Source organism: Glandiceps talaboti, chromosome 22 (assembly GCF_964340395.1).
Source record: "Glandiceps talaboti chromosome 22, keGlaTala1.1, whole genome shotgun sequence".
NCBI classification, from domain to species: domain Eukaryota; kingdom Metazoa; phylum Hemichordata; class Enteropneusta; family Spengelidae; genus Glandiceps; species Glandiceps talaboti.
This window is the reverse complement of record NC_135570.1, coordinates 6,314,932-6,342,726: the sequence shown is the minus strand read 5'-3', so window position 1 is coordinate 6,342,726 and position 27,795 is coordinate 6,314,932. Positions and strand designations below refer to the sequence as shown.

Sequence of the window (27,795 nt, the reverse complement as noted above, 5' to 3'; positions counted from 1 at the left end):
TTAAAACATACATTGTCACTGGCACTCTTTCTTTTTTATTAAAGGCCAATGTTTCAATCCCAGGTACTTGCATTAATGTTACAACTGCTGAAATCAGACCGTGGACAAACATGTTACAAACAGGGAAAGTAAACAAATGAATTGGATTAATAAAACTTGGCTCAACATGTTGGAATAGCAGAAACTTGTATTACACGCCATGGTTTGATAAGAACAGTTTTATGGCTTCTTTAGGTGTACATGAAATGCCAGAGGAACTGGAAATTTGTTTGTGAAGAATTTGTTTATTATGTAAAGTGGCCATAAGACTGTTCTTATTAAATGATGGAATGTAATACAAGTCTCTGTACTTCAAGTTCTAGCATGCTGTACCAAGTTAATCCAATTCATTTGTTTACTTTCCCTGTTTGTAACAGGTTCTGTTCATCCATGGTCTGATGTCAGCAGTTGTAATCAGTGGAGCAATGAGGATTACATGAGATTATTCTTTTGCTCTGAGCTACCTGATTCTATAGCTCTGCCACACAACTGTTTTTTTAATAAATTTTACTGCTAGTTAGAAATGGTCCCAAAGTTGCCTATCTGTCTGTACATGTTTAGTGTCAAAACCATACAAATAATTCACTTTGTATATTCAACAAATTAAAATCAATCACTTCCAATAAAACCGACCAGTTTATACTCAGAATAACAATTTGACACTTACTCGATTGTACATGTTGTATAGATTACATATTAAACATTTGTGCTCTCTTCGTAGGAAACCAGTCGCCAACCTTTCTTCAATAGCTCTCTTTTATATGTGGGCACACAAAAAACAAAAAATTCAGTAAGTGTATTAGTTACATATTTACTGTACAGACATGTCAAAAAGTTGTCTCTATAATTACAATATTTTGCATCTGATACATTTCATACTTTAAGGACCTCATCTGCATATAAATAGGGGTTGGATTAAGATGACGCTCATTATGCTAGATGACTTTGACCGTGTAACACACTCACCGAGCTCATAGCATGCCTATAAAAGTGCTATATTAGAGAATATTACACATTTTTTACCTCCCACTATTGGACTATAATATTATGAAGATACAGGAAAGAAATCTATCAGTGTCATTTTAAAAATGGTTGTCAGTAAGTAAAGATGATAACTATCTAAAATTAGATATTTTCCAAAAGTTCATTATATCAATTTTTATTGTTACATTGTTTAGCTTGTCAAATGCACCCAGAATAAGTGTGTTTTTGTAGTGAACACATGATATTTCGTTATTTTAATTATATTTTATGTAACTTGATAACAAACTAAAGGGTAATTAAATGTTTTCGGTGTTTCAGATTTTTTACATTTCAAAAAAAAAAAATTGAAAAATTCTATGCTCCTATCGAATCTTGTTCCTAATACAGCAGTGAAAGTGAGGTACTATGATTTACATATTTCACACTTATAGTACCTTACTTTCACTGTAATCAAAGTCATTTTCTGACATGGATTTTCATCCGATTGTGATCAGATCATTTATTTATGAACACTTACAATTTTGAGAAGAGCTTCAGCCTTAAATTCAGGAACTGCTAAGTCAGAGATAATCTGACACTCTTGTATGACATCTTCAACATGAGACAAGACTGACTTGGCCACTCTTGTTGTTTTGGTGCTCTTCACTTCCTGTTAAGAAGAGTCACACAAACAAACTTGTCTTGGAATGTAGTCTGTAGGGTATGCAGTGACTGGGTGTCCTCACATATAGGTCAACCCCTTTCACATCAGATAGAGCAGGCCAGTGAGGGTTGAGCGACATGACATATCTTACCATCTACTTGGAATGTGACATTAGGTATTTATGACTAGCCATATGGAGTATATTATATGTTTTCAGAGCTATATGATGTGTGTGATTCTAATCACAAGCACTGAAGAACATGAACATGGAAGATGTTATCTTACAGGGCTCCAAATGAAGAGTGAACGATGAAGCACTGCAACATATTGATACATTACTGAATTTGTTCTAATGCACTGATATAGATTTAGCTATAGTAGACCCTATTAAATTTTGTACAAAGACACAAACCTACTTTAGTAATGTATCAATATGTTGCTGCAGCAGTAGTTCACTGTTCATACTTTGATTGGCAGCATTATAGCAAAGAATGTATAGCCACATTGTGTCTGGTTTTGTCAATAAGTCTATCCATCTGTATAGATCTATGAAATTTAAATTACATTTTAATGATAATAATAATCTTTATTTGTCCAAATCAATTCTGAAGTTTGTTGAATGGTCACCACAAGAGCAGTAGTGCCCTAGTCTTGAAGAAGCAGGAGGAACTGGAGTACCTGGGGAAAACCTTAGTGCCCTAGTGTTGAAGAAGCAGGAGGAAACTAGAGTACCCAGTGAAAACTTTCGTTGTTTGGCAGGGTCAAACTGAACATCATCCTTCTAATGTGCAGACCTAGTTAATTTTTAATCAAGCCCAGCTGACGTTTGGTGGGTTTGAACCCAGGCTGCAGAGATGAGGGTTCAAACCCGCAGTAAGGGTTCGATCCTGAATATTTAATTTTCATGATAGAACTACAAACCTCTTCTTGTTCTGGTAGCCGTACAACAACTGGAGTGGACGGTTCCATCAGTGAATGGCACAACATTTTGACAGATTTCAAAATGGTGGAAAAACATACTTCTCTGATAACATGAGCTCGTAATCCAACATGTTGACCATACTCCTGAAGCAATGTACAAAATTTACACAGTCATATAAAAGTTACAGCAGTGGTAGGTCGACCATGTATTTGTAACACCTTAATCAAATTTCAAAATCCACTGCAATTGGCCCAGCGTTTCTTGACTTACTCACACACACACACACACACACACACACACACACACACACACACACACACACACACACACACACACACACACACACACAAGCACACAAACACAAACACACATTCATTCATTCATCCATATACGTATGCACGCACACATGCAGACACTTTCTTGTGTCATGACATGGTAAAGCATAGGGAGACACACCAAGTTTTAGAGTGCCATAAGAATGAAGGCTGTATGAAAATGATGTGTTATAATAATGGATAACATAGATTGCTAGGCTTTGGACAAATACTTACTGCTTTAGTAGTGAATGTTAGATTACAAAGACTACATATCCACTTGTTTTCACCACTCATTTTTGGGTTCAATTCCTCTTTCATATCCTACAAACAAACAGACCATAGTCATCAGAACAGTCACAATAGACCTGAGGTCACTTGTATTTTCCTTGGCTGAACGAAGAAAAATATTTGGGGAAAAAAATCTAATAATATAACATGTGACTGCCAAGAATGACTAAGTTGAAACTTACCTTCACTAACAGTTCCAGTTTTTCAGAGTCCGTGGTGACCATGATATTTTTGACTTTGATCAACATCTCTGTTGCATGTTTTATTCTTTCATGTCTAATGGAAGTGCTATGACATCGATATGCCTGCAATTTGAAATACAGAAAAAATTATATAGATTTTGTATTTGTTTCCAGTGTATTGTTTACATGGTGATAATCATTTTTATCCTTGACGTCTTTAAAATGTCCATATGGATGACAATTTGGTATTTATTTTGGGATTTTTAATTTATAAAACAACTTTACCATGGTTTCCTACTTAAAAAATCAATGTGAAACAACATTGACTAGGTCTGTACTTATAACACATTGCAAAATGCTAAAAAAAAAAAAGTTTGTTATTGTACGTACAATAACAAACATTTTACATATTTAATAATCTTCTGCAATTTATTGAGTTACAAACAATGACTTGGCATATGTTGTTTCACATGGATTTTTCAAGTAGGAAGCCGTGATAAAATTGCTTTATAAATGGAAAATCCAAAATAAATACCCAATCCTCATCCATATATGGTCACTTTAATGAAAAAGTCATAAACATTTAATTAGCTAAGATCATTGATCTGATCAATAATGAACAGAACAGCTAAAGAACTTCTTGATGGCTGGACTAGCTCAATTTTAACACACAGAATCAGTACAGTACTAACACCAGGTTGACACTGTCACCTAACCAGCATTGCCCGCACCAGTCAAATACTATCACCTCACCAGCATGTCTTAGCAATTCGCTGGGTTAATGCCTGCACCAGTCAAATACTAACATCAGGCTGGTACTATCACCTCACCAGTATGTGTTAGCAATTTGAAGATTTCAAGCCTACACCTGTCAAGTGTTAACAGCAGGCAGAATAGACTATACATTAAGTCAAAATACCTTCATATAAAAGCTATATGGTGATTTTGGACATAGTGTTCAGTCACTCAAACAGCAGAATAGAGTAGAATACACTAAAAGTAAACTAAAATGATACCAACAAGTTCACTTACTATTAAACCCATATAACCTCCTCTACAATAACCACACCATTCACCACGGCGTAGTTTAGATGGTGGTGCTTGCAACCTAGCCTCTATAGATTCCTAGTTCAAAGAAGACATCAAAACATCATTATAATGATATAAACACCTATCTATGAAAATTTGCAATATCTACACTGTATGTATACTCTTTGTGCCAAGTTTCATCAAAGATAGCTTACAAATGAATATAAAATGGTGTGTGAGCCACCAACATAAAATAGAAAGCATATATACTACGTTTACAGTGCTGTGTAAGGGTACCTAAAACATTAAACTCAGTTTGTCTCAGGCTCAGTTTGCAAAAAATAGTCATCTGAGACCAGTTTCAGTTTGCCAGTCTCAGATGGCATAAAAAACTTGTCTACCTGAGAATAGTCTCAGTTGGCAAAAATCGATATCTGAGACTATACTATTGAGACCATTGTGAACACTGAAGACTTTACCAAAGATAGTAAATGCAATAAACATTACTAGTAGCATAGATGTATCCCTTATACATGCTAGTAGCAACATTAAATACTAGTACACTACACAAAGCACAGACTGCTATAAGTTACACAAAGGAAACAGTTGATACCATATATACACAGAATAATAAAAAATATGCATGGAAGGCAACACTGATTACAATATAAACACTAACAAGTATCTAAATCCTAAGAACATAAACACAAGTATCACCCACGTCGGTTATACTTTCATGCTATAACCATGGAAGTTCTAACAGAGTTTACTTTATACATCCATAACTTTATTCATAGGTATGTCTGTGACTTTGCCTTTTTCAAAGACATGCCATGAACAATCCATAACTCAATACATGGACGCACATCCATGTTACTTTTGAGGCAAAGAAAAATTTCATAAGATTCCTCACAGCTCTGCAAGCTTGTCACATGCTTGTAGTATGGCATATGATAATGCATGCTTTTTTAAATGTACAATTTTGCCAGAATAGCAGAGCAACATCCCGTACGAAAGTCACAAGTTTGCAGAATACTGGATAACATATTCCCAGACAATAAAAGGGGGTGGCAAACTTGAAAGGGGGAAAGGGGAGGCAGGTGCACCCTCAAAAATGCCCAATTATTGCTAAGAGTCCTTCTATAATTGCTGTAAGACAACTGAATATCAAAATAAGTATACTTACTACATTTTTGATAGCATCAACCAATGCACTTGGCATTGCCATCTTATCTATTTGTTTTGTTAATTCTAGAATTTCTCTGAAGATATCTGCCATTCTGCGATGCTCAGCCTTTTTGTTGTGTCCCCTCGCCTTTGGAGAACAAAGAAAGAAAAGAATTAACACAGTGCAAACACTTATTTAAATACTAAAAGAAAAGTTCCTTTTCACCCACACACCAGTCTGGGTGCCAGCAATGTGGTATTGAATCATCTCTAACCCTATCTAGCTCAATGAGAAATCATGAACAATGAGTAAACCCCTAACTGTTAGAATGATGTACACAGTGTATAAGTAGCATCCTGATCTGACAAATATTCCATATTTGGACATTACGTAACTGCCCCTGATAAACACTACATGTACCTTTATGATTTGGTAGAACCAAAGAAAATATTGGGAAATAATATCTAAGTAACCCACTGACCCTTTTCACCTACATACTTATACCCACTCAAATACTCTGTGTACCCTAGTCAACCCACTGACAGTACATCATTTCCACTGCAAATGAATGGATAGTATATCATCAACATAGTATTATGACTAAAAATTAACTTACATTTGAATGTGTCATACCATCACAGCAAATAAGGCAGTACCGATCTCCTTGTACATAATGGAATGTCTTTATCAATCTTTCCTCTATTGTCACTTGGGGAAACATCTGTTGATAATATTGGAGAAATGAAAATCAGTATTTCAGCTAATCAGAAGGATTGGACTGATCCGTTTGACTTTTACAATAGACATAGTAAATGAAGATACCCCCCCCCCCCCACCATCCCTATTACCATTACATAGACATTGGCTGCTCTGCATCAACTGAAGTATTCAAAGAACAAGTGTCAGAAGACATAATAACTCTTTTCACCATTACTCGTGATGTCCACACATATTCACAACTTGGCGTGATACTTATTAGTATTACCGAGTCAGCAGAAAGAGAAACAGAAACCAAGTACTTCTCTGTGAGTAATTGTTAAAAAGGGGCTGTCTGTGAGGTGGGTGGGTGGGTGGGTGGGTGGGTGGGGGGAGGGGGGAGGGGGGAGTTTAATCTAAATTCTCGAACCTTATCCCTCTGCATTAATGTAACCGAATCATCTGTTTGAGGAGAGATATCACTGACAGGCATGGCTGAGGTTTCCTTGCTGTCTGTACTTGGTGTCACCGACTGTATTGTACTGGAGCATGGTATCACATCATCACTCCCTATAGTGGTAATGGAGGTGGATTTCTTTTCATCACTCTCGTTACTGGTATCAGTTGATGGTTTTGAATCATTGCTGGCTTCATTCTTGTCAGAGAGCGGCCTCATTCCACCACTGCCCAATTCATCTACAGTCTGGTGACTGTCATTCTTTCGTGAAGGAAATGCTTGAGACAAAGCTTTGAGAGAATTGACAATAGATAGCATATAGATTCTCCTTTTACTTCTCAGTGATTCACAGCACTCTTCCTCATATTCCTGGTAAATATAAAAGGAATATCAGAATGTCTTTACTTTTATAGCACACACAAAATTTAAACAGAAACTGACAATTTTTCATATTTTGAAATTTAAATTTTATTTACTGTACCATATCATGTATACAGCAACAAAAGTACATTCACCTCTGGTCATTCAGTAATATTCAGGGTGTACAGTAGTATGAGTAAGTTACTTTATCTAACAAAACAACTAGTGCAGCTGTCACACTGACTAATACATGAAATCCTTTTTAATATGACTCACTCAGCTGTGAATTTATTCAGCTTAACAACTGCACAGTTTAGAAATACTGTCAATTTGTATCAAACATATTACAACTGTCGACATCAGACCGTGGATGAACAGAACCTGTTACAAACAGGTAAAATAAACAAATGAATTGGATTAATAACACTTGGCTCAGCATGTTAGAACAGCAGAGAGCAGAGACTTGTTGGTTTGATAAGAACAGTTTTATGGCCTCTTTATGTGTACATGAAATGCCACGGGAACTGGAAATTTGTTTCTGAACTAGTATGTAAAGTGGCTATGAAACTGTTCTTACAAATGGTGGAATGTAATACAAGTCTCAGTACTTCCAACATGCTGTGTCAAGTGTTATTAATCCAATTTAGTAGTTTTACTTTCTGTGTTTGTAACATGTTCCATTCATCCATAATCTGATGTCGGCAGTTGTAAATTTTAGCAAATTACCTTCAGCAGCAGTTGTATGGTTTTACCATCCATTTCTTTTACTGCATTCTTCAATTGAACAACCAACTGACAAAGTTGATGTCGTTTTCTATGCTTAAAACTACTCATATGGGTACCAAAGTCCTACAAGTGAAAAAAGATATCAATTACACTGTACAAATGATGACTGACAACACATCAAAATGGGTTCTTTCTTCAAAAACTTCTCATGACCAAATGAAAGACAACTTATGATGTCATCATGACGTTTTCTTTAACAGGGGTACACCACTGTATGAAATAAATGCACAAATTTTTCATGAACTTTTCAGTTTGAAAAGTTGTCATTTTATGACATTGTACCACTTCCATTACAAGAATGCAGTTTCCATTTGTGTTAAGAATAATCATAATATTGGTTTTTATATTGCATTTTCCCACTCAGAGCACTTTACACTTATTACCCCTGGCATGGATCAATAGCGGCACAACAGCCTTCCGGCCATATACTTCCTCAACTCCCTGGAGAGCATACAACCCATTGCAGCATTCATACGCGCATAGAATTAAAGCATTCACATTGCAACATCTATCCTACCAGGTCCCCAATTATACAGCTGGGTTGACTGGGGCACAATCGTGGATTGAATCTTGCCTAAGGACTTTAGCCATTCAGAAACAAATGGCAGTGATGGGGCTTGAACCTGCAACGTGAAGATTCCAAGCCAACCACTCTAACCATTCAACCATCCACTCTTATATCTTAAAAGCTTGCTTGTGGTACTAAACTGATGACTGTAATAATACTCACCTCTTCAGTAGTAATTGTAAAATCACATATACCACAGTGAAGGTTCATACTCAACACACCAACTGTTACAAATGGTTCCACGTTCTCTTCCTGTCAACAATAAATAACAATGCATAACTAAAAACTGGATGGTCTCCACAAAACTCAACTCAAAAGGTTTCCAAATGTTCTAACTAGCTTTTATCCTCTTAAACACAGCATCATCAGGTTTGTAAATATACGTGTGTGTGTGTGTGTGTGTGTGTGTGTACACACACACATTTGTATATCTAATATAAACAAAAAACAGTAACTGGACTAGCTATTGACATGTTAAAGTATCCTCAGCTCAGCGAATATATTCGTCTCACATTGGTCAACCCCTATCACAGAGCTGGCTGGTGAGGACAGAGCAACACAACATATCTTACAGTCTACGAAATTATGAATAACAGTAATATGCAAAGGAAAGCAAGTCTATACAAATGTGTGTAATTATTGTTGTTAGGGCAAAATGAACCTCGGGGACAAATATGCCGGAAAATAAAAGTTCTTCAATTATCTCCAACTTTGCCATATGAAGCTTGTTCCTTATAATAAAAGAAATTTGGGGTTCGCCATCCTGTTTTCAAGGAAACTGTCAATAGTTTATTTTTTCATTGAGTTAAAGTGGCCATATGGATGAGAATTTGGTATTTATTCTTGATTTTTATTTGATAAAACAGCTTCACTATGTTTTTCTACTTGAAAAAATAATGCGAAAGAACATATACCAAGTCCATGTTCATAACTCAATGCATTGCAAAATGATGCAAAAAGTGTAAAAAGTTTGTTATTGTACGTACAATAACAAACATTTTACACATTGTTTAATGTTTTGCCGTTTATTGAGATGTGAACAGGGACTTGGTATATGTTATTTCACATTATTTTTTCAAGTAGAAAAACATAGTGAAGCTGTTTTATCAAACAAACATCCAAAATAAATACCAAATTCTCATCCATATGGCCACTTTAATACAGTATTTGGTGGCCATATTGGATTCTAAAATGACTAAATTTTGACATCATTTTGACCTCTATTTCAAAAATTTGTATGGTGACCAAATTTTTTTTATTGATTTTAACTGAGAATAGGTTGGAATGTTCTTGAACAAAGTAACAGTGAAAGTTTAGAGAGTTTTTTCCACGGTGTATTCCATGTTGTGTAACTTCACAACATGGCTTTTCATGTACAAAAATATACAAAACTTGAAAAAAAAATATCAGAGAAATTAAAATACCAATGTCAAAGAGGCCTATAATACAAGTCACTCATCTGATGAAATACTTACAATAGTTTGAATGGCATACTGTCTTGTATCTTCTGTTGCCAAATCGTTGATCATTGTTAACTTTTGATGAGCATAGTCTAGCAAAGCATGTCTTTCTTTATGTTGCGAAGTACTATTGTGTTCACTCAGCTGTCAAGAAAAATATCATCCGTAAAATGATTAATGAATCATTTCAAAAACTGATTTGTTTAACTTCTAGGCACCTTCTGAGATTATACAGTTGCTATGGGCATGATCACAGTTGCCAGGGATTTTAGTAGTGGTTTTGAAAAGAAAATATGTATGTTGTTAGTTGTCATGACAAAGCACAATTTAATGCCTGCCCTTAGACTGGCACTCTTTACGAATATTTTGATGAGGCCTTCGCCTAGGCATCATCAACATTTTGTTTACTAGTACCAGCCTGTGTGCGGACACTAAAGTGTGATACTGCCCTCACTGGTATGTGTTATTATTTTATCAATATTTGATATTACACATATACTTACTTTTATTCTAGCACCAACAATCTGACAGCAAGGCAAACAATACCTTTCTCCATATACATATTGATATATCTTCTTTTGACTTTCTTCAAGGGGAATATCAAGCTATACGGGATAATTTAAATTACTATATATTATAATTACATATGTACCAGTGGTAATAATATCATTCTGAATAAAGTTTATTCTGCCTAGGAAGTTGCCGGTAATTATATGAAGTGTGATAAATCCTGTCAACATATGACCAAATATAGCCAAAATATGCATCTTAATAAACTGAAGACAACTTTTGAAGTTTGACTCAAAATAAGAGTTGTTTGATATATGGGATGTTTTTAAGGATGTGGTGATCCTGGAAAGGGTTGTTTATAGTGTACACTGTAATCCAGAGACTTGGTGACCTAACTTGACAATGTCATTCACCAGTATGTGGAGCCTGATAGCCAAGTCCATAGGCTATGTGCACTGAGGCATGAAAAGATACTGGTTACCAGGATGATTGATTGATTGATTGATTGATTGACTGACTACCTGACTGACTGACTGACTGACTGACTGATTGGATTGATCGACCGACCGACCAACCAACCAACAGATTAGACTGACTGACTGACTGACTGACTGATTGGATTGATTGATTGATTGATTGATATATTTATGATTGATTGACTGACTGCCTGACTGACTGACGACTGATTGACTGACTGACGACTGATTTGATTGATTGATTGATTGATTGATTGATTGATTGATTGATTGATTGATTGATTGATTGATTGATTGATTGATTGATTGATTGCACTGTTTACATACCAGATGTAATGGAAAGCCTTCCTCCACATCATTATGTTCATGTGCATCTGTCATAGATGAGACTTCCTCTGATTTCAAAGTAGGAGACTGCTTCTCAGCAACTAGCGTTGGCATGTCTGATGATTTTGAAGTTGACACATCTGCTAATGTTGGGGAGTCTTTAGCTATGGCTGATCCCACTGATGGCACCACTTTCACTGAGGTTACAGTCACCATCTTTGATTTACCAGATTCTGAACTTTCAACAGCTGAGGGGTCTTCTACAGATCTTGACGTTAAAGAGTGTTGTTCTGTTTTGATTGGATGTTCAACAGCTCCTGCCTCTGATTTGAACTCTCCGACAACTTGAGATTCCTTGAGAGTACTAACAGCCTCTTCTAAAGTTCCTAAACATACATATCTCAGAACATGTAATGTTGAATTAATATGGTCTTTTACAGCCTGCAAAGAAAAAGCAAAAACAAACCTATTAATGACCAAAAAATGTTCCCATGGCAACCTTCATGAATAATTACTGATATCATAAATACTCATTTTGACTTCATTAGAAAAATATCAAAATTAATCACATTTTATCATGATTTATACCATTTTCCTAATATTTAGTTGAGTAGGGTTAATTTTACGACTTTTTATTCTTCCTTTGCATGCATTGTTCCCATGGAAACAAATACAATGACCCTACCTTCAACTCATTATTACACAATATAGATATAAAAAGAATATTACAATAACACTAAAATGGTTCACGTGTGTGTATTTGTAACTTGATCTTTAATCAACTCACCGTCTGTTGGTAACTCTGGAATCTACATGCAAAACAAAATGTTCCAGATCTAGACACTTTGGTAGACTTCTTAATTCTTATATCCTGTAAAAAGACAATGTCACAGAATAATATTGTGTATCACACTATCATATCACAACCTGTGAAAAAACACCTAATGCATTTGCTTGAATGAGACAAGATTCATGCAAAGACATACAATGTAATTAGTACCGGTAACTTATCAAAACATATACACCATGACAGGAGAGCCTGGATCCAATGACTCTGTTTACTGATAGAACACTACATGTTATAACATTGAGTACAACTGTTACTATTACATTATAACTTCCACAGATATAAACAAACTGATAAAAAGCATTGCATGAACCTACATCAAAGGCACCCACTGTTTCCCATGAAGTCATTCCTTGCAATTACACATTCTAAGGTGTCATCTAAACCTTTCAATTGTTAGCTGGTCGTACCTCCTAGCACTTGTATGAACAGTGTGTCTTGAGCATATACATACCTTGGTAGTTTAAACTGATTCAGGAAGCCACACCCCACACAAACTATACATCCCAACAACTTCCGCATTTCATCTAGAGAAGTACGCTATACAGATTTAAAGAGACAATAAAGGTCAAATTTAGAAGAATTGAAAGGTGTAGACTTACTTGTAACAGGTTATCTATTTCTTCAAAACTCTTGTCATTGACTGCCTTCAATACTTGTCTCACTACCTGAGATGCATGCTCCAATCTCTCATGGATAATGTAAGTCAAATGAGTACCGTAACTCTGAAAGAAATAGGACAAGTTTGTTAAATAAACAGGGATCAGTTTGAGTTGCCTGGGCTTGAAATTAACTTCTGTTTTTTGGTAGTCCCAGTGAGCTCCCACTTTCAGAAATTGGTAGCCCAAGGACGGTGACCAGTCGTCCCATATTCCTGAACTGAAAACTGAGTTCCTCTATTGGAAGTATGTGTGTTGTTAAAATACTTTCCATCCTCTAAATCATCACATATAATAATCAGTGGTAGTCTGAGTGGCCTACTAGTTGCAAATTATGGTAGCCCATGACAAGAATTTGTATTCTATGGACATGGGACTACTGTTAATTTTGAGTTCAGCTACAGTGTAACACCCAAAAGAAATGGAAATCAGGTCTTGGAAGTAATAGGTAAAGTTTGGCAATGATGTAAGACAAGTTATAATAACAAGGCTTCTTAATAACAAAACCTGTTTTTGACAAAGAGCTACAGCTTGAAACGTTAAGCAAACTTTACATTGTACAATGTACATCTTGAGGACTATTTCACCTAGTATGTTTTTCTACAGAACCAGGCTCACACTGCACAAAACTTCACATTTTCATAAGAAATTTGCTGTATTTCACGAAGGATAGTAAACTACAACATGTGTAGTCACTGATATGTATTTTGCAACCACTTCATACATAAATGCAGTACATCAGTATGAATGAAGTACAACATATAATTTCAGGGAATCGAACAGGTCTCACACTAAAAATGTTAGCTTTTCTACATGTGGGTTAGAAAACAATTACGTTTACAGTACATTAGAGTTGCACGAGCTGAAACCGGAACATTTTTGGAAACTGTTTTGTTTGATACAATGGCTATTAAATCTATTTGTACAGCAGTATATATATAAGATAATACAATTAATTCAATCACATTGATTTCTGGGTCCGCATTCAAAGTTCAGTGCCCCAATTCACTCATGACTTCAACCTGTTGATGTACAACTTTTGGATACAATCACCCTGCCCCCATTTAACATGTGTAATGTCACATTATTAGAATTTTTGAAAAGAATTTAGTGAACATATTGTTAGTTGTCTGATAGAAAAACAGGGGTAGGTAAGAAATCTTAGCAACGATCCAAATATGGCTTCTAGTATTGCAACTACAGAGAATTATTCTCTTAGCAGCTGTTTTGTTAACACAGCTAGCAATATTTGGATCGTCGCTAAGATTTCTTACCTACCCCTGAAAAACAATACCCCAGTTACAGCTAGTATAGAAGCTTTAAAATAACAAGACAGTACAAACCGCTGGTGTGTAGTAAGCTGTTGAACATACTCCACATTTCGTCTCTCCACATTGGGCTGGTATAATTTTAGTTGTCATTGTCTTGTCAATATAATCCTGCCAAAGAGACATGTAAATGACTTATTAAATACCAGTGTCACCTGAGCAAAATGTGTTTAAGTTATATACATTTTGCACTGGTATATAACAATGTACACACATGTATATATCACCCTCTGCAAGAGACAGACATGTGCAACAAGTGAATTACAATGTATAATTTTGATTTTTTGATCGAAGTTCATTTACTGAACAGGAATTATAATAAAGGTTAAAATTCACTTACTGCCTGCTGTCGAGCTTCCTCTATAGTGTCCAGATTACCAAAGTCTGTAATAAGACTACACAGTCTGACCATTCTTTCCAACAGACTACGTTTCTCTTTATGACTCTTGTAGTACATGTGTGTCATTTGCTACAGAAAATTAAAAACAAAATTATCATCAGGTTCAGATTGTAACTACAAAAATGAGTTTGTCAAAGCTTTGCACAGCTGTTATGCAAAGAATATAGACTAAGATCTGAAATGTGCAACATGATGTAATATTTTGGAATATATACTGTGGTCATTCTATGTCACGACAATACATGTCTTCATCAAGTGTTCAAAATTCCCCCAATTTTTCTTTGATATTACTGGTGCTGGTATAATTATGTTATTCTCCAATATTTTTCTTAATTCAACTGGAAAATACTTGTGACCTAAGGATTGTCACTATGAGTCGCTAGACGAGTCAGACCCTTTCATCATGAGTATTTTCCTTGGCTGAACGAATGAAATATTGGTGAATAACATCTAAATGTCATTATGCATAAATGGCATGGTGTATGTTTTCTGTGGTTGTACTTGTCACTGGTGGAATAGATATATCCATAAATTAAAGGGGAAGGATACTCCAGGAAATAAAGGTATTTTCATAACTTCGGGTTCTGGAGAGTAATTTCATTAGTTCACATCACATGATTTTCACTCGGTTGCCAAGGAACACAAAATCGAAACTATTTTTCACCTCTATTGTACTTTCAGTGATGCACCATTGCATCATGGGTCTTAGCATGAAAATATCTTTCTTTCTGGGAGTGATACTCCCCTTTAATGGAAATTGGTATCCCTGGCCTCTATTCTTAACAAGTCCTTTCTCTCTGACGTAAATGGCTTCTTTTACTTCTCATTTAAACCAGTTCTGTTTTATAACTAGCACCTTAGGAAATATCATTTAACATTTCTTTGTGCATCTAGCTATAGCTGAGACATTAAAAAGTTAAATGCAAAATGCAAAAATAAAATGGTGTGGCTTTCTTAAAATTTCTACACACACTATATTTTCATAGAGGATCAGATCTACTTACACTGAAATTTTTGGGCACTATCTCACAGCACACCAAACAATAACGTACGCCATTACTATAATGGAATATTCTCTTGAGTCTTCCATCTGCCATTAGACTGGGTAACGTCTGAAACATGAACCTTGATAACTTAGTCTAATACCTGGTATGTCATATAGTAGATGGGGATGACACTACAGGAAATAAAGGAATTCCCAGAAAATATGGGTTCTGGAGAATCATATCATGATTTTACATCACCTACAATTATTTGCAATTTCAGAGAAATATCAAGTTGATCTTGTGCCTTTGTAGAGTATCTTTGCTGTGGGCCTAATGAGAGTCAGCAGAAATGGTTATATATGGTTGAACAATGAATATTGAGATGTTTTACACTGAAGGGAAAAGCACTCAGGAGTCATAAATATTCATTGTGCAACCATGTTCCATTCGTCCATGGTCTGATGACAGCAGTTGTATTTAACTCTCAATGATATCGCAATACTGTTTTATGACATCTATGTTTATACTCTAGTCATCAACTATTTACTTACTTTACACTACTAACATTATTTACAGATTGATTACATTGAGAGACACCACAGACTTGGTGAGGATTAAAGCACTTTTACACTTGATATGGATGCTATGAACAATTGTGACATATCATACAAATGTTTTACTTCAGAGTTAGCAGTTGTAAAAACAACAATACTACTGAAAAAACGGGGTCCCTGTGAGGTAGGTAGGTTCAGGTGACACTTTTATCAGTTTTCTACATGTTACATCTACTGGTACTATAGTATATGTAGCACTCTATCGATAAACAGAGTTGTGGGATCCTGGCTGCTGTGGTGTTTATGCTTTGATAAGTTACCAACACTAATTACATTGTATGTCTTTGCATGAAACTTGTCTCATTCCTGTTCACCACAAGCAAGCAAATGCACCTATTTTTTTTGTGGGTTGTATATAAGTACATAATTACACAAGAGAAGATGGAAATTTTAAAACTCACCAGTGTACTTGCCATCAGCTGGGACTCAGGTATAGGTTGCTCTTCCTGTAATATTAAAAGACAATATTACAGCCCATCAGATCAGAGTAATTTTGAACATTACAAGACACAAAGAGGCTGAAATCTCATTTTAGACCATAAAATTCAATTGCCATGGTCTGTGAGGACCACTTACTGTTTTAAAACTTTTGGCACAGTTAAGCTGTAGTTCTAAAAAGAATGAAGTTTAAATAAATTTATGGGATTCGTCATATTTTGCACAGAAAGCTAGCTTCAGGAAATACAGTAGATAATTCACAATAACTCACCTCTGGTGTTCCATGTGTGGACAGTCCTAAACCAGGTTGGGGTGGTGGCACTGTACCAGGTTGGGGTGGTGGTACTGTACCAGGTGGGGGTGGCTCTCCACTTGAAGTGGTCCACAGCGCCTGTATATTTCTAGCTGCTTCAGGTTTCTTTACATGTAAAGGAAACACATTGCAGCATACATGTAGAAAGCTCAAGTGAAATTTTCATAGCAAAGTTACTGTAAACATTGAAATATTTGCTAAATAGTTATTTTCGCTCATGTCACTGGAAACTAAATATGCAAAAATAAGAAGTGACTAAAATGTCTTCTTGTACATAAACTTAATGTACCAGTTTGGTAATTAGTAAAAATTAATCTTTTAAAAACTAGCTGAACAGCACTCCTAGTGGCCAAACTATGAAATCCTTTGTTTTCTGAAAACTGAAACATGGCATATTGAAACTGACAAACCACATGTGATTATATTTCATTGTAAAATGTGATAGACGGGTTTATACTCACAGCATAGCGAATTGGAGCACCGGAAAGTATCCTTGGATCATTTTCTATCTTCACACTTATCAAAGTAGATGTTGGTGAACGCTTCTGTTGACAAATACACAGAGTCATCATTAGGGTGTTTACTACTAAAAGTGACTCACGCTGACATTCTTATTGATACATCTTCATAATGATGGATCGGTTGGTTTAAACAAAACAAGAAAAGGGGCGAAAAAGGGAAGATTTTTCACATGAATACTCACTTCATCATGTAACATACTATTTCAATTTATTTCAAGTCAGACTATAATTGGATGGAAGTTTACTCCAAGAAGACATTGGGATTATGGGGGGGGGGGGGGGGGTTATTCTATTGTTTGAGGCCTGTCAGCCAAGCCATACCAGCTAAGTATTTATCACACCTCATAATAGTTCCATCTGAGTTCCCCTTTAATTCACCATGTACACAACAAATGACTTGAGTGTCTTACCTGTTCTGTGCCTGGTGGTGGAGGCTGGGTACTTGAAGTGGTCAGTGATGGAATATTCTGGGGTTGTCCAGTTTTCTGATGAAAATTATGAGACACTTGATAAATATCAGCCATTACTCAAAGGGTAACAAGTGGTTACACTGCTACACATTATAATATACATTGTGTACTATCAGGATAGACTCTGTCAGACTTTGCTAACCTCATTTCCATACAACATAGGTAGAAACAAAAGACATACGAATAGATACAAGCACTGGCAACATATAAAGTAGTTGGTCACCTATTGTTAGCTACCCAGAATTCCCTACCCAGTGTACAGTACAGCTAATTTGAATAATCATATTTCTCTTATTCTTGGAGTAGGAGGTAAATAAAGAAATCGCGCCAAGTTCCCTACATCAGATTTTAATCAGACTGGGACAAAATCAACCTTTGTTTCCCTAAACAGTTCTTTCTAGCTGAAACAGTTTACACATATGTTGATAGATTACTAGTATTGGTTTCCAAGTTTGTCTCAAAGTTTAGTTTAGTTCACCTGTAACCCATATCAAGTAACAGACAGCTACTAGTGCCCTCATAGCCATGAAATATTAGTGTAGACTATTCTATATGTAAAAACTTTTGTTTTGCTCTTTCCTTGAAAGTATCACAACTGTGTATAGGACACTTAAAAATACATGTATATGTATGTATGTTATTATAAACACTTACAATTTTACCAGTAGTTCCATTATCCACAATCGGTACATTTATAATAGCTTTGGGATAGACATTTTCTGATATGTTCATCTAAAAACATAAAACAACAAAAACAAGTTACCAAGACAACTCTACATTTAAATGCAAAGTTAAATTGTCAACACATATCTAAGAAAAACTATGTATTAGTCAAAAATAGTTATGGAAGTTCGTCACTTTTACATTTGGATCCCTTACTTGATTGAAAATTACACATAGGTGCTAGTGGGGCCAAGTATTAAATAACAATAATTCAAAGCTGTCACTATTTGGACTAATACAACGATTAACACTAATTTAAGGCAGTGTTTCCACAATTTCAAATATACACAATCCTTACCCATTTTGTCTGGATACACTTAAAACAAAGTATTATTCCCTATCTTCCTGTATCTTACTCCTTCCCTACAATACAATATCTGATTCCCTAAACCAATCTGATTAAAATCTGATGTGGTGAATACAGCTAGATTTCTTTTATGTACTGCTATTTCCTTCATTTAGTGTTGTTTATTTTTCATTTTATTGTTCTGAGAGTGTGCATCTTCTTTCCACATCTGACCCTGTATCATAGTATCATTAGTTCTCCTTCAGATCTCGGCTTTAAATGCCAATGTCAATGAATGTAGAAAGAAGACCCTCACTCCCATAGCAATGAATCAAAAACAAAACAATGAAGGAAGGAAATAGAGCTAAATAAAGGAAACTCGTCCTATCATTACGCCAGATTTTAATCAGCTTGCCCCTGAACAAACCATTTGCACAGTATCTCTTACAAACAGATCTAGTTCATTCTCCTCTAAAAATGACACCCCTCCTCCTTCTCCAGAACACATCTCCAGTCCAGCACCTCTTATAACTCAATTCCAGCCGAGAGTTCCCTACACACATACCTCCATCCCCTACCCCAACCCCCTTCAAATCTTTCACCCATCCTCCCCTCATCAGTTTAAAATTGAAGGTGACTTTTTGCCCTTAGAAATAAATTTTAAACTGTAGATCTGATAGGAGTAAATAGTACAATCATACTATTCCAAAGTTTCCATGACAGTGCTAATTGGGAAATAAAACTTTTAAATTCTAATAGAAATAAAATTTGACCACAAACTGGCTATCACTAATCATTTCTATATACCGGTATATTGAACCAGCCAGAAAAGTTACAACTTCATAATTAAATACTATCAAAAGTTTGTAAATTTCACAAAAACAATGTACTCTGTCAATGTAAATGTCCATTTCATTTGTCATACATTTCAAAATATCATGTACATTTCAAATAAGTGAAAGAAAGAATTTCCCTCTAGAAAGTTAACATAACAGATACTGCTATAAATCTCATTCTCCAGAGTAAAACCTATCATTTCTTTTTACAGAAAACAAATTTTGAATTATATTGGTAATGTTTTATTCAAAGCTTTCGATATTCAATATCAACATTTTTTCATTTTCCCAAAAAGTATAACCCATATTAAACTCAATCCCATGTATTTGTACTTGGTGATATTAATTGGTATAAGTCACAAAAGAAATATGAACGGAAAACAGTAAATGTTTCAATAAAATATAAAAGACACATGTATCTTTCACCAGTTTAAGTGTAAAGTACATAACAACATCAGTTGTTACAAGTTGCATCAATTAAAATCATAACTTAATCAAACTAACTGATTTTATGAAAACTAACTAATGCATAATACATTTCTTGTATCTAGCATAACTACAAGTGCATCTATAAGAAATCATATAAAACAAATTCAATGTAAGAACTGTTCTTTTTTGTAGTTGAGGTGTAGCACCATCTCTACTCTACATGCGTGGGTCTACACACTAAAACTCTACACTAATATTGGACGATACCTGCTATCTCCACTCTACATGTACAGACCTGCAGCCACTAGTTGTTGGGTACTGTTACTTGTATGTATTATATCTACACAACTAGGCTCTACTAGGTATATAATTACTGAAAACTACATGTACATGTATACATACATGTCATTTCTCTCCAGAAATACAAATTTAGGCACCAGTAGTAGTAGTAGTAGTAGTAGTAGTAGTAGTAGTAGTAGTAGTAGTAGTAGTAGTAGTAGTAGTAGTAGTGGTCGTCATTGTCGTCATCATAATAGTAGCAGTAGTAGTAATCATAGTTGTCATCGTCATCATCGTCGTCATCCTCATTGTTGTCGTCGTAGTGTCATAGTAGTTGTAGTTGTAGTAGTAGTAGTAGTAGTAGTAGTAGTAGTAGTAGTAGTAGTAGTAGTAGTAGTAGTAGTAGTCGTCAGTGTTTTTGCCAAGAGTGGTAATAAAGTATGTAAAATCTCATTGTCATCGTCATAGCAGTACTAGTAATAGTCGTAGTCGTCGTCAGTGTTTTTGCTAAGGGTGGTAATAAAGTAGGTAAAATCTACCAGGGTTCCCATGTCCTTTTACCTACATTGTAGGTTCCAAAACAAAATCAGATGTACCATAGACTCTATGGGGAAACACTGCCATTTTTACCCCTTTCGCCCTTTCTGTTACCGGGGTTCCCCAACCTTAGCAAAAACACTGGTACTATAGTGCACTGTGACCTGCTCCATAACAAAATACAGCATAACTAAAGTAGTACTGTACTGTCATCCTGTAAGAATGTAAAATGCACACCAAATCCTACAAAACTGGGCAAAAGTACATTCAATGCACCCTACATTATATACACATATATGTACATATATGTACATTGTAAGTTCTCAGAGGCCAAGTTTTCTCAAAAGAAGTAGGCACTAGTAGTTGGGCACAGTGGCACCATCACACTATCTCCACTCTACATGTAGAGGGCACTAGTAGTGTACTGTAGCTTGCACACTGGCATCTCCAATTCTACTCTGATATATCAGGGCCTTCTTCTGCTGTCAGGCAATGTTCGTACATCAGGTGTATAACATGACTGCCACTCTGTACAAACCCAAAGACTGTAAGATCATAAAATCTTAGACCTTGTATTGTTTCTCTTTCATCTATATTTAGCACATTGTAGCGTTACATATGCATACTAATGCATGTTCAGGACAAGACTAATCTGTTTCCCTGGCAACACATCACTTTCTATAGATATTTCATAACCCATTACAAGACCACAAAAGATGATGACATAATTTGAAAAATAACAAAACATGGTGTAGGAATATGAATCACTTCAGCTGTAATGGACTCTAACTAAGAAATAACAGGTACTTTTCACCAGTTGTACACTGATTTCAGAATCTTCATATTCCGTACAAAGGTGAAAAGATACAACACAGAATGGAAATCCCTTATCTACGCTATACTCATACACAAACAAACTTTGTATTGCTATACATATAATTGGTAAGTTCCACTTACTGGTGCTGTTAGTGTTATTAAAATCATCCTAATTCTAGACTAATATACGTTGAGAAAAATGTAATACAAAGTGAAAATCCCTAACCCTACAAGTATACATAGTGTTAGGAAGCATTGTTTCAGAAACACACTTACAACTCTACTGTACATGCATGGCGGCAAATTACCAAAATTCAGTTCTTAGTTGCTAAAAGTACAGTTTACAAGTGTCAAAATCTACAGATCAACAATTATAAAAATTGACCGTTGTCCATATATTATACCAGGGTGTTATCTTTATGAAATCAATTTACAAAATGCACACATCACATGAAATTTCTCATAGGCATTTAATCAAATGTATTTGTTATATACATACACACAGAATACACATGTGAATATCTGACATGAAATCTCATCAAAATGTGGACAGGTTAAATATAATGAAAAGAGAACATGGAAATAAGAAAAGATAAACCATACCGTTTTTTGTTTCTTTATTTTCCCAATGCGAGTAGGTAGAGAACTACTGACACTAGCCTCAGAGCTGGCTTGTTTACCACTGCCTACCATTGCTGGTGAAACACTGCAGTTATCACCACCACCACCGCCACCACCGCCAACAACAACTCGGATACCAGGTGCTGGAATAGACGTTTGCATTCCAGGTGGACAATAGCCTGACATGCTGGGAACTGGGTGTGGCTGGATAGGCATCCTCATGCCAAGAGGATTGTAGCCTGGTCTAACTTGATGTTGGATGTGTGGTGGCATAACTTGTACAGGAGGAGATGCCATCGGTGGAGCAATCGGTCTTACTGCAGGGTAGTTATAGTTGACAGACAATGTATGAGAGGTCTGATATTGAACTTGATATGACTGAGATGGCATGCCTGGTTGACCCTGTCCACTAAAATTTGGTGTGATAAGAGCCCCTGGCATGGGCTGCTGTGCAACTGGTGGATGATAACCTCGGAATTGCTGAGTAAAGCCAATGGGCCTTTGAGGGGGTGGATATTGCTGACTGGCTATGCCAAGTGGAGGCTGTGTCGATGACAAGTTAGCTGGTAACGGTTTACTTCCTTGTGGTTCAGATCCAAATACAGGTATGTTTTGTCCTGACTGAGATGGTACTTGTTTTGAGAGACTACTCCCCTTAGAAACGTCTTCTTGTTTTTGCTGGCTTCCCTTTTCTGCCCTTTTTTCAAGGGCCTCAATCTTTCGTTTTAAACCCTTGTACACATCTTTGTAATGATCTCCAACTTCTCCACCAATATTTCCGGCAAGCCTGCTTTCAATGACCTCTTTCATTTGTTTTGCTGTCTCTAGTTGAAATTCATCAGATGGTTCTTCTGTTGAATCACTGTCATCCTCAACATCTACACCTGATGGACCTTTTGCACGTATCTCTTTCAGTTGAGACACAATTGAACGATCTGCAGTGTGGGTCTTGGGCCTTGTATCGATAGAACTAGTTTTTTCTGATGATCGAGAGTGATAGTGTTGACTTCCTCTGTGCATGTGATCATCACTCGCGTGTCTGCTATGAGAAGAATGTCTAGAAGAAGTTGGGTAGTCTTGGTGGGATGATCTTGCTGGAGACAAAGACCGTCTCGCCTCATCATATCGCGATTTTCTGGATCGAGAATCTCGATCATCACAGGGTGATCTCTTTGACCTGGATGTTCTGTAATGTGGCGACCTTGACCGTGATCGCGACCTTCTGGAAGTTGACATCTTACGATATGGTGACCTCCTTGAGGCGGATGCTGTGTAACGAGGAGAGGGTGATCTTCTAGACCGAGATGTTCTATGATAAGGAGATGATGATCTTCTTGAACTAGCGTGCCGTTCTTTTGTGTATGGTGATGACGATCTTTCAGATCTTGATCTTCTATATGAAGTAGACGATGACCTGTATTCTGATGTGTAATATGGTGATGGAGATCTCTTTCGGTCAGAGTATGGAGAAGGTGAATGACAGTATCGTGATGGTAATGGACTTCTTGATCTTTGCATTTCATATTCCAGAGTTGAAGACCTTCTTGATTGAGATGTATCGTAAAAAGGGGACATAGACCTTCTGGAGTGAGATGCTTCATAGTACGGAGATGGTGACCTGGGTTGAGATGTTTCTTGGTAAGGAGATTGCGATCTTCTAGAATGAGATGTTTCATAGTAAATGGACTGCGATGTCCCAGATCGGGATAACCTTCTAGATGATGAGGTGTCTCTTTCTTGGTTGGCTTCGTTGTAATACTCTAAGGCTGAATCTTCAAAGGTATTTTTATAGTCATATGACAATTCAGAACTTGTGACTTGTTCTTCCTTAAAGCTACATGGTGAAATTGACTTTTTGACTATTCTACATGATCTGTCACTCTGATATTGTTGTGAATCGACCCTTCTGTGTTGCTGTTGTCTAAGCACCACACTTAAGCTTGCTTGTGAAGTGCCCGACTCACTTTGTTGCTGAGATTGATGTTCAATATTTACACGAATGTCTGGTAAACTTTTCTCACTTTGAAAGCTTAATGATTGATTTGTAAACCGTTCAGATAAGGCAAGTTTACTTTTAGTCCCCTCAACTTTACTTGTGTTTTGGATTTGCTCAGCCTGTTTCAGCATTTCACAAAGCTTTGCATGAATTTCTCCTAACTTAGTTAATGCCACTGGATTTAAATCTGCTGTGCCTAACTGTTGTTCTACAAGTGCTTTCTGCATTTTGAGCGCTTCAACTTGGGCATTTGCAGCTTTGTTTACGGAAGTGTTATACTGTTGGTGAAGCACATTTTCTGGCTGTGGATCCTGATGCACAAGCTGTTTTTCTGCCTGGTAATGGTGACTGGTTTCTCTGATCGTCTGTTGCGGACTTGGATTGTTCCTAGCTTGCCACATATCACCTGACATGTCATGTGATACTAGTGGTAGCCTATCTCTTTGAGAAGACTCTTCAGTCAAGATATTCGGTTGGTATGATTGTTGTTGCTGCTGACAATGTCGTGAATTAAACTGATCCTGCAATAGATGCATAACATTCTGCAAATTCACGGCCTCTTGACCCTCGCCACTCCCTTCTACCACATTAATGACTTGATGACCAAGACGCTGAATCAGTTCCCTTGGAACATTATAAAGATTAGCTTCTTGTGAGGACTGACTAACATTACCTTGCAAGTACTGACGATCTGCAATGGTACAAGAAACTTCTGTTAATAATGAGCCTGCAATGTACTTCATCCCATGTTATTGAGTGACTACAGTATTTTCGCTACTATAGCAGAAGCAGATGATATTCAACAGTGGCTCCAAGAATGTGTAATCTCAAAAAGTAATTCTAGTTGGCAATTGTTGTGAACTTATATCAAGTATATTGTATTGGTTAAGGAAGCTTTGGAGTCATCAACAATGCATGTACAGATAGCGAAGCCAAAAGCAAGTGATAGCAGGTCTGTAGTGTTACCACATACAATTATGAACAACTGTACTTTTACTGTATATAATGTCAAACACGTAGATTAAGAAGAGGTGTGCGTTTGTTAACAAAATCGGACAATAGTGATTTTTGATGATTTTAGTGTTACATGTACAAAGACCTGTTCCATGCCTGGCTTCATGATGTTTTTGATGATTATGGGATTATGCATGTTGTTCATGATGGCAGGTACTCAACCACATACAAGTACATCATTGTCCCGAAACACCTGTTGCATAGTCAAAATATTGTAAATGTTATTATATGCTAAACCTTGTTAACAGTTAACAGTAAATTTGTTTTGCATGCTTCCTGGATTTTTTGTGCATTGGCAGGTGTGTTTGTGTTTTGTGTGACTTGAATGATGCATATGTGTGTACAATGTATGTGTGAATGTAAGGAGCTTGAGATATAAATGTACAGAAATATGCTAGGTCATATAAATCTGCCAGGCCATACATGTATGATGTAATATGGCTTTGGCATACATTGAGATTTACAACAAACGGCAATTTATTTTCAGTATAATGTCCCTCACTCTCTCTAAAACATCCAAATATTGATTTCAAATGTATTTAAGCACTTCAGGAAGTATATGATAAAACCGTTATACAATGTAGCCCAGATATGGGTTTTCTGAACCTCAGTAGTATGGCTGGCTTTAATACGGGCCCTTCTAAAGTTGGGCCTTTCCACCGTACAACCTTGGTCTGCAAAACACATATCCGGGCCATAGTGATTATGACTCAAAAATGGCTGTAAGAGTTCCTTTGGACTATTAATCCTGTGTATGTTAGGGGGTAGTCTAGTTCTAAACTGGTACAGTATTACATATTAAAAACTTCATTACTTTACCAGTCTGTGGTGCCCCCTGTAGTGAAGCAGCGCGAAGGGTTCATGTCAGTAGTAATCCATCACAAACTGACAGGCTGTCATCATTTGACTGCACTGATATGCAAATGTCCAACCAGGACTCCACCTCCAGTCTGTTTAAACGGAAATCATGTGGGGATGCGATGACGCTATCATGTTTGTATGAACATGGTTGAGGGGAGCACATAAATATGTGCTCAAACAACTGCCTTGACTAGACTGGTAAAGTAATGAAGTTTTTAATATGTAATACTGTACCAGTTTAGAAATAGACTAGTTCGGGGTCTAATCATATTAATCCCTATTCATATCTCTACCATGACCTCTCTAAATCCATAGCTAAAGTTTAATCATTGCATCATATGGTACAGTAAACTGTTCTGCTACCTTATCATGTTTCTACTACTAGTACTGTATTCACACACCTGTCTATCTTATCCCTATACCCTTTCACATCATTAAACAGACAAGTTCAACAAGACTGTGGAACAGTTACCGAACTTTACAAAGGATATTACTGTACCCTAATCGGAACAGCAACTCTTCTGAACTGCACATCCCCCCCCCCTCCCTTCCCTTTCATACCCTGAGAATTGGAACAGTTACCGAACTTTACAAAAGGTATTATTGTATTCAAGAAGATTTTAATACAATACAACCATGGATGTATTCTCCCCTAATACATCCATGATACAACGAATCGAAATAGCAACCCCTTTAAATACAGGCACTCGAATCAATGTGTATGATTTTTTTTTTAAATGTATAGTGAATATTTCAGAATAATACATTTTTCCTCCCCAAATCACACAGATTGATTCGAGTGCCTGTGCCTTTAAACGTGCCCCTCGCGTGTCCTTCTTCCCTTCTCATACCATGAGAATTGTTCCGTGCTATATCAAGGTGTGGGGGAGGGGGGGGTTCAGCCGGGTAAGGCACTAAAAAGGGTGACATTTCCCTCGAACGTGTCCTAGGCATAACCATTCCAGTGCTTAAATTTATGGAAGTCAGTGTACGTCCGCATATGTTTACACTTCAGTCAAAATGGCTGCATAACTTAAGTGCATGCATGTGTCACGTACACCCATTTTCGTCTCACGTTACGCCCCTCGCTCAAAAACATTATACCAGTGGTTACTTCAAGGAAGACTAATACCGAGATTACATTTCCCTGAAGATCATGAACTGACAATTACCTCTAACAATTTCTTCTGGATCTACACTGGATTGGTAGTCCATCATCTTAACCTGACGTTGCGACGCCATACTGTTTTCGACCGATGTTTACAACTACTTTACTCCACTGTCGAGCCTGAACTCCGACCTGGCAAATGACTTCACGTCACGTATTAAGCACAGGGGCACATATTAAGTTTGCTTGTATATGGATGTGTCACGATCATGATTTATCCATGTACAATTTAAAACAATAGTAAATAAAGAGAAACACTTTCAATAGATTCGTTAACTTGAAGAAAAATAGAACTCCGGTTTGTACCAAGTCCGGTGTGGAGTTACGTATTTCTATGCATAGCCAACAAGAATTACGTTTTTGTCAAATATATATGCGAAATTGCCACATTTGTACATACCCCGCGTCCATGTCAACATATACGGATACAAGACGATTTAT

General features: G+C 36.4%; 1 protein-coding gene across 1 annotated transcript in view; it reads right to left on the bottom strand.

Annotated features, from left to right (window-relative positions):
• LOC144452460 (uncharacterized) overlaps positions 1–27,428 on the bottom strand; it is a 38,915-nt gene extending 11,487 nt beyond the window's left edge. Inside the window, exons 1-25 of the mRNA XM_078143557.1 lie at positions 27,359–27,428; positions 22,298–25,002; positions 18,443–18,520; positions 17,729–17,803; positions 17,259–17,342; positions 16,756–16,902; positions 16,448–16,492; positions 14,387–14,515; positions 14,062–14,157; positions 12,662–12,784; positions 12,000–12,083; positions 11,213–11,653; positions 10,403–10,504; positions 9,915–10,043; positions 8,602–8,691; positions 7,812–7,934; positions 6,699–7,094; positions 6,189–6,293; positions 5,591–5,719; positions 4,408–4,500; positions 3,376–3,498; positions 3,140–3,226; positions 2,588–2,731; positions 1,541–1,672; positions 707–793 (exon numbers count right to left, since the gene is read on the bottom strand). Coding sequence (XP_077999683.1) covers positions 707–793; positions 1,541–1,672; positions 2,588–2,731; positions 3,140–3,226; positions 3,376–3,498; positions 4,408–4,500; positions 5,591–5,719; positions 6,189–6,293; positions 6,699–7,094; positions 7,812–7,934; positions 8,602–8,691; positions 9,915–10,043; positions 10,403–10,504; positions 11,213–11,653; positions 12,000–12,083; positions 12,662–12,784; positions 14,062–14,157; positions 14,387–14,515; positions 16,448–16,492; positions 16,756–16,902; positions 17,259–17,342; positions 17,729–17,803; positions 18,443–18,520; positions 22,298–25,002; positions 27,359–27,428 — 5,817 coding nt within the window. The remainder of the gene's footprint in view (positions 1–706; positions 794–1,540; positions 1,673–2,587; positions 2,732–3,139; positions 3,227–3,375; positions 3,499–4,407; positions 4,501–5,590; positions 5,720–6,188; positions 6,294–6,698; positions 7,095–7,811; positions 7,935–8,601; positions 8,692–9,914; positions 10,044–10,402; positions 10,505–11,212; positions 11,654–11,999; positions 12,084–12,661; positions 12,785–14,061; positions 14,158–14,386; positions 14,516–16,447; positions 16,493–16,755; positions 16,903–17,258; positions 17,343–17,728; positions 17,804–18,442; positions 18,521–22,297; positions 25,003–27,358) is intronic.
• Between the last annotated feature and the right edge of the window lie 367 nt (positions 27,429–27,795).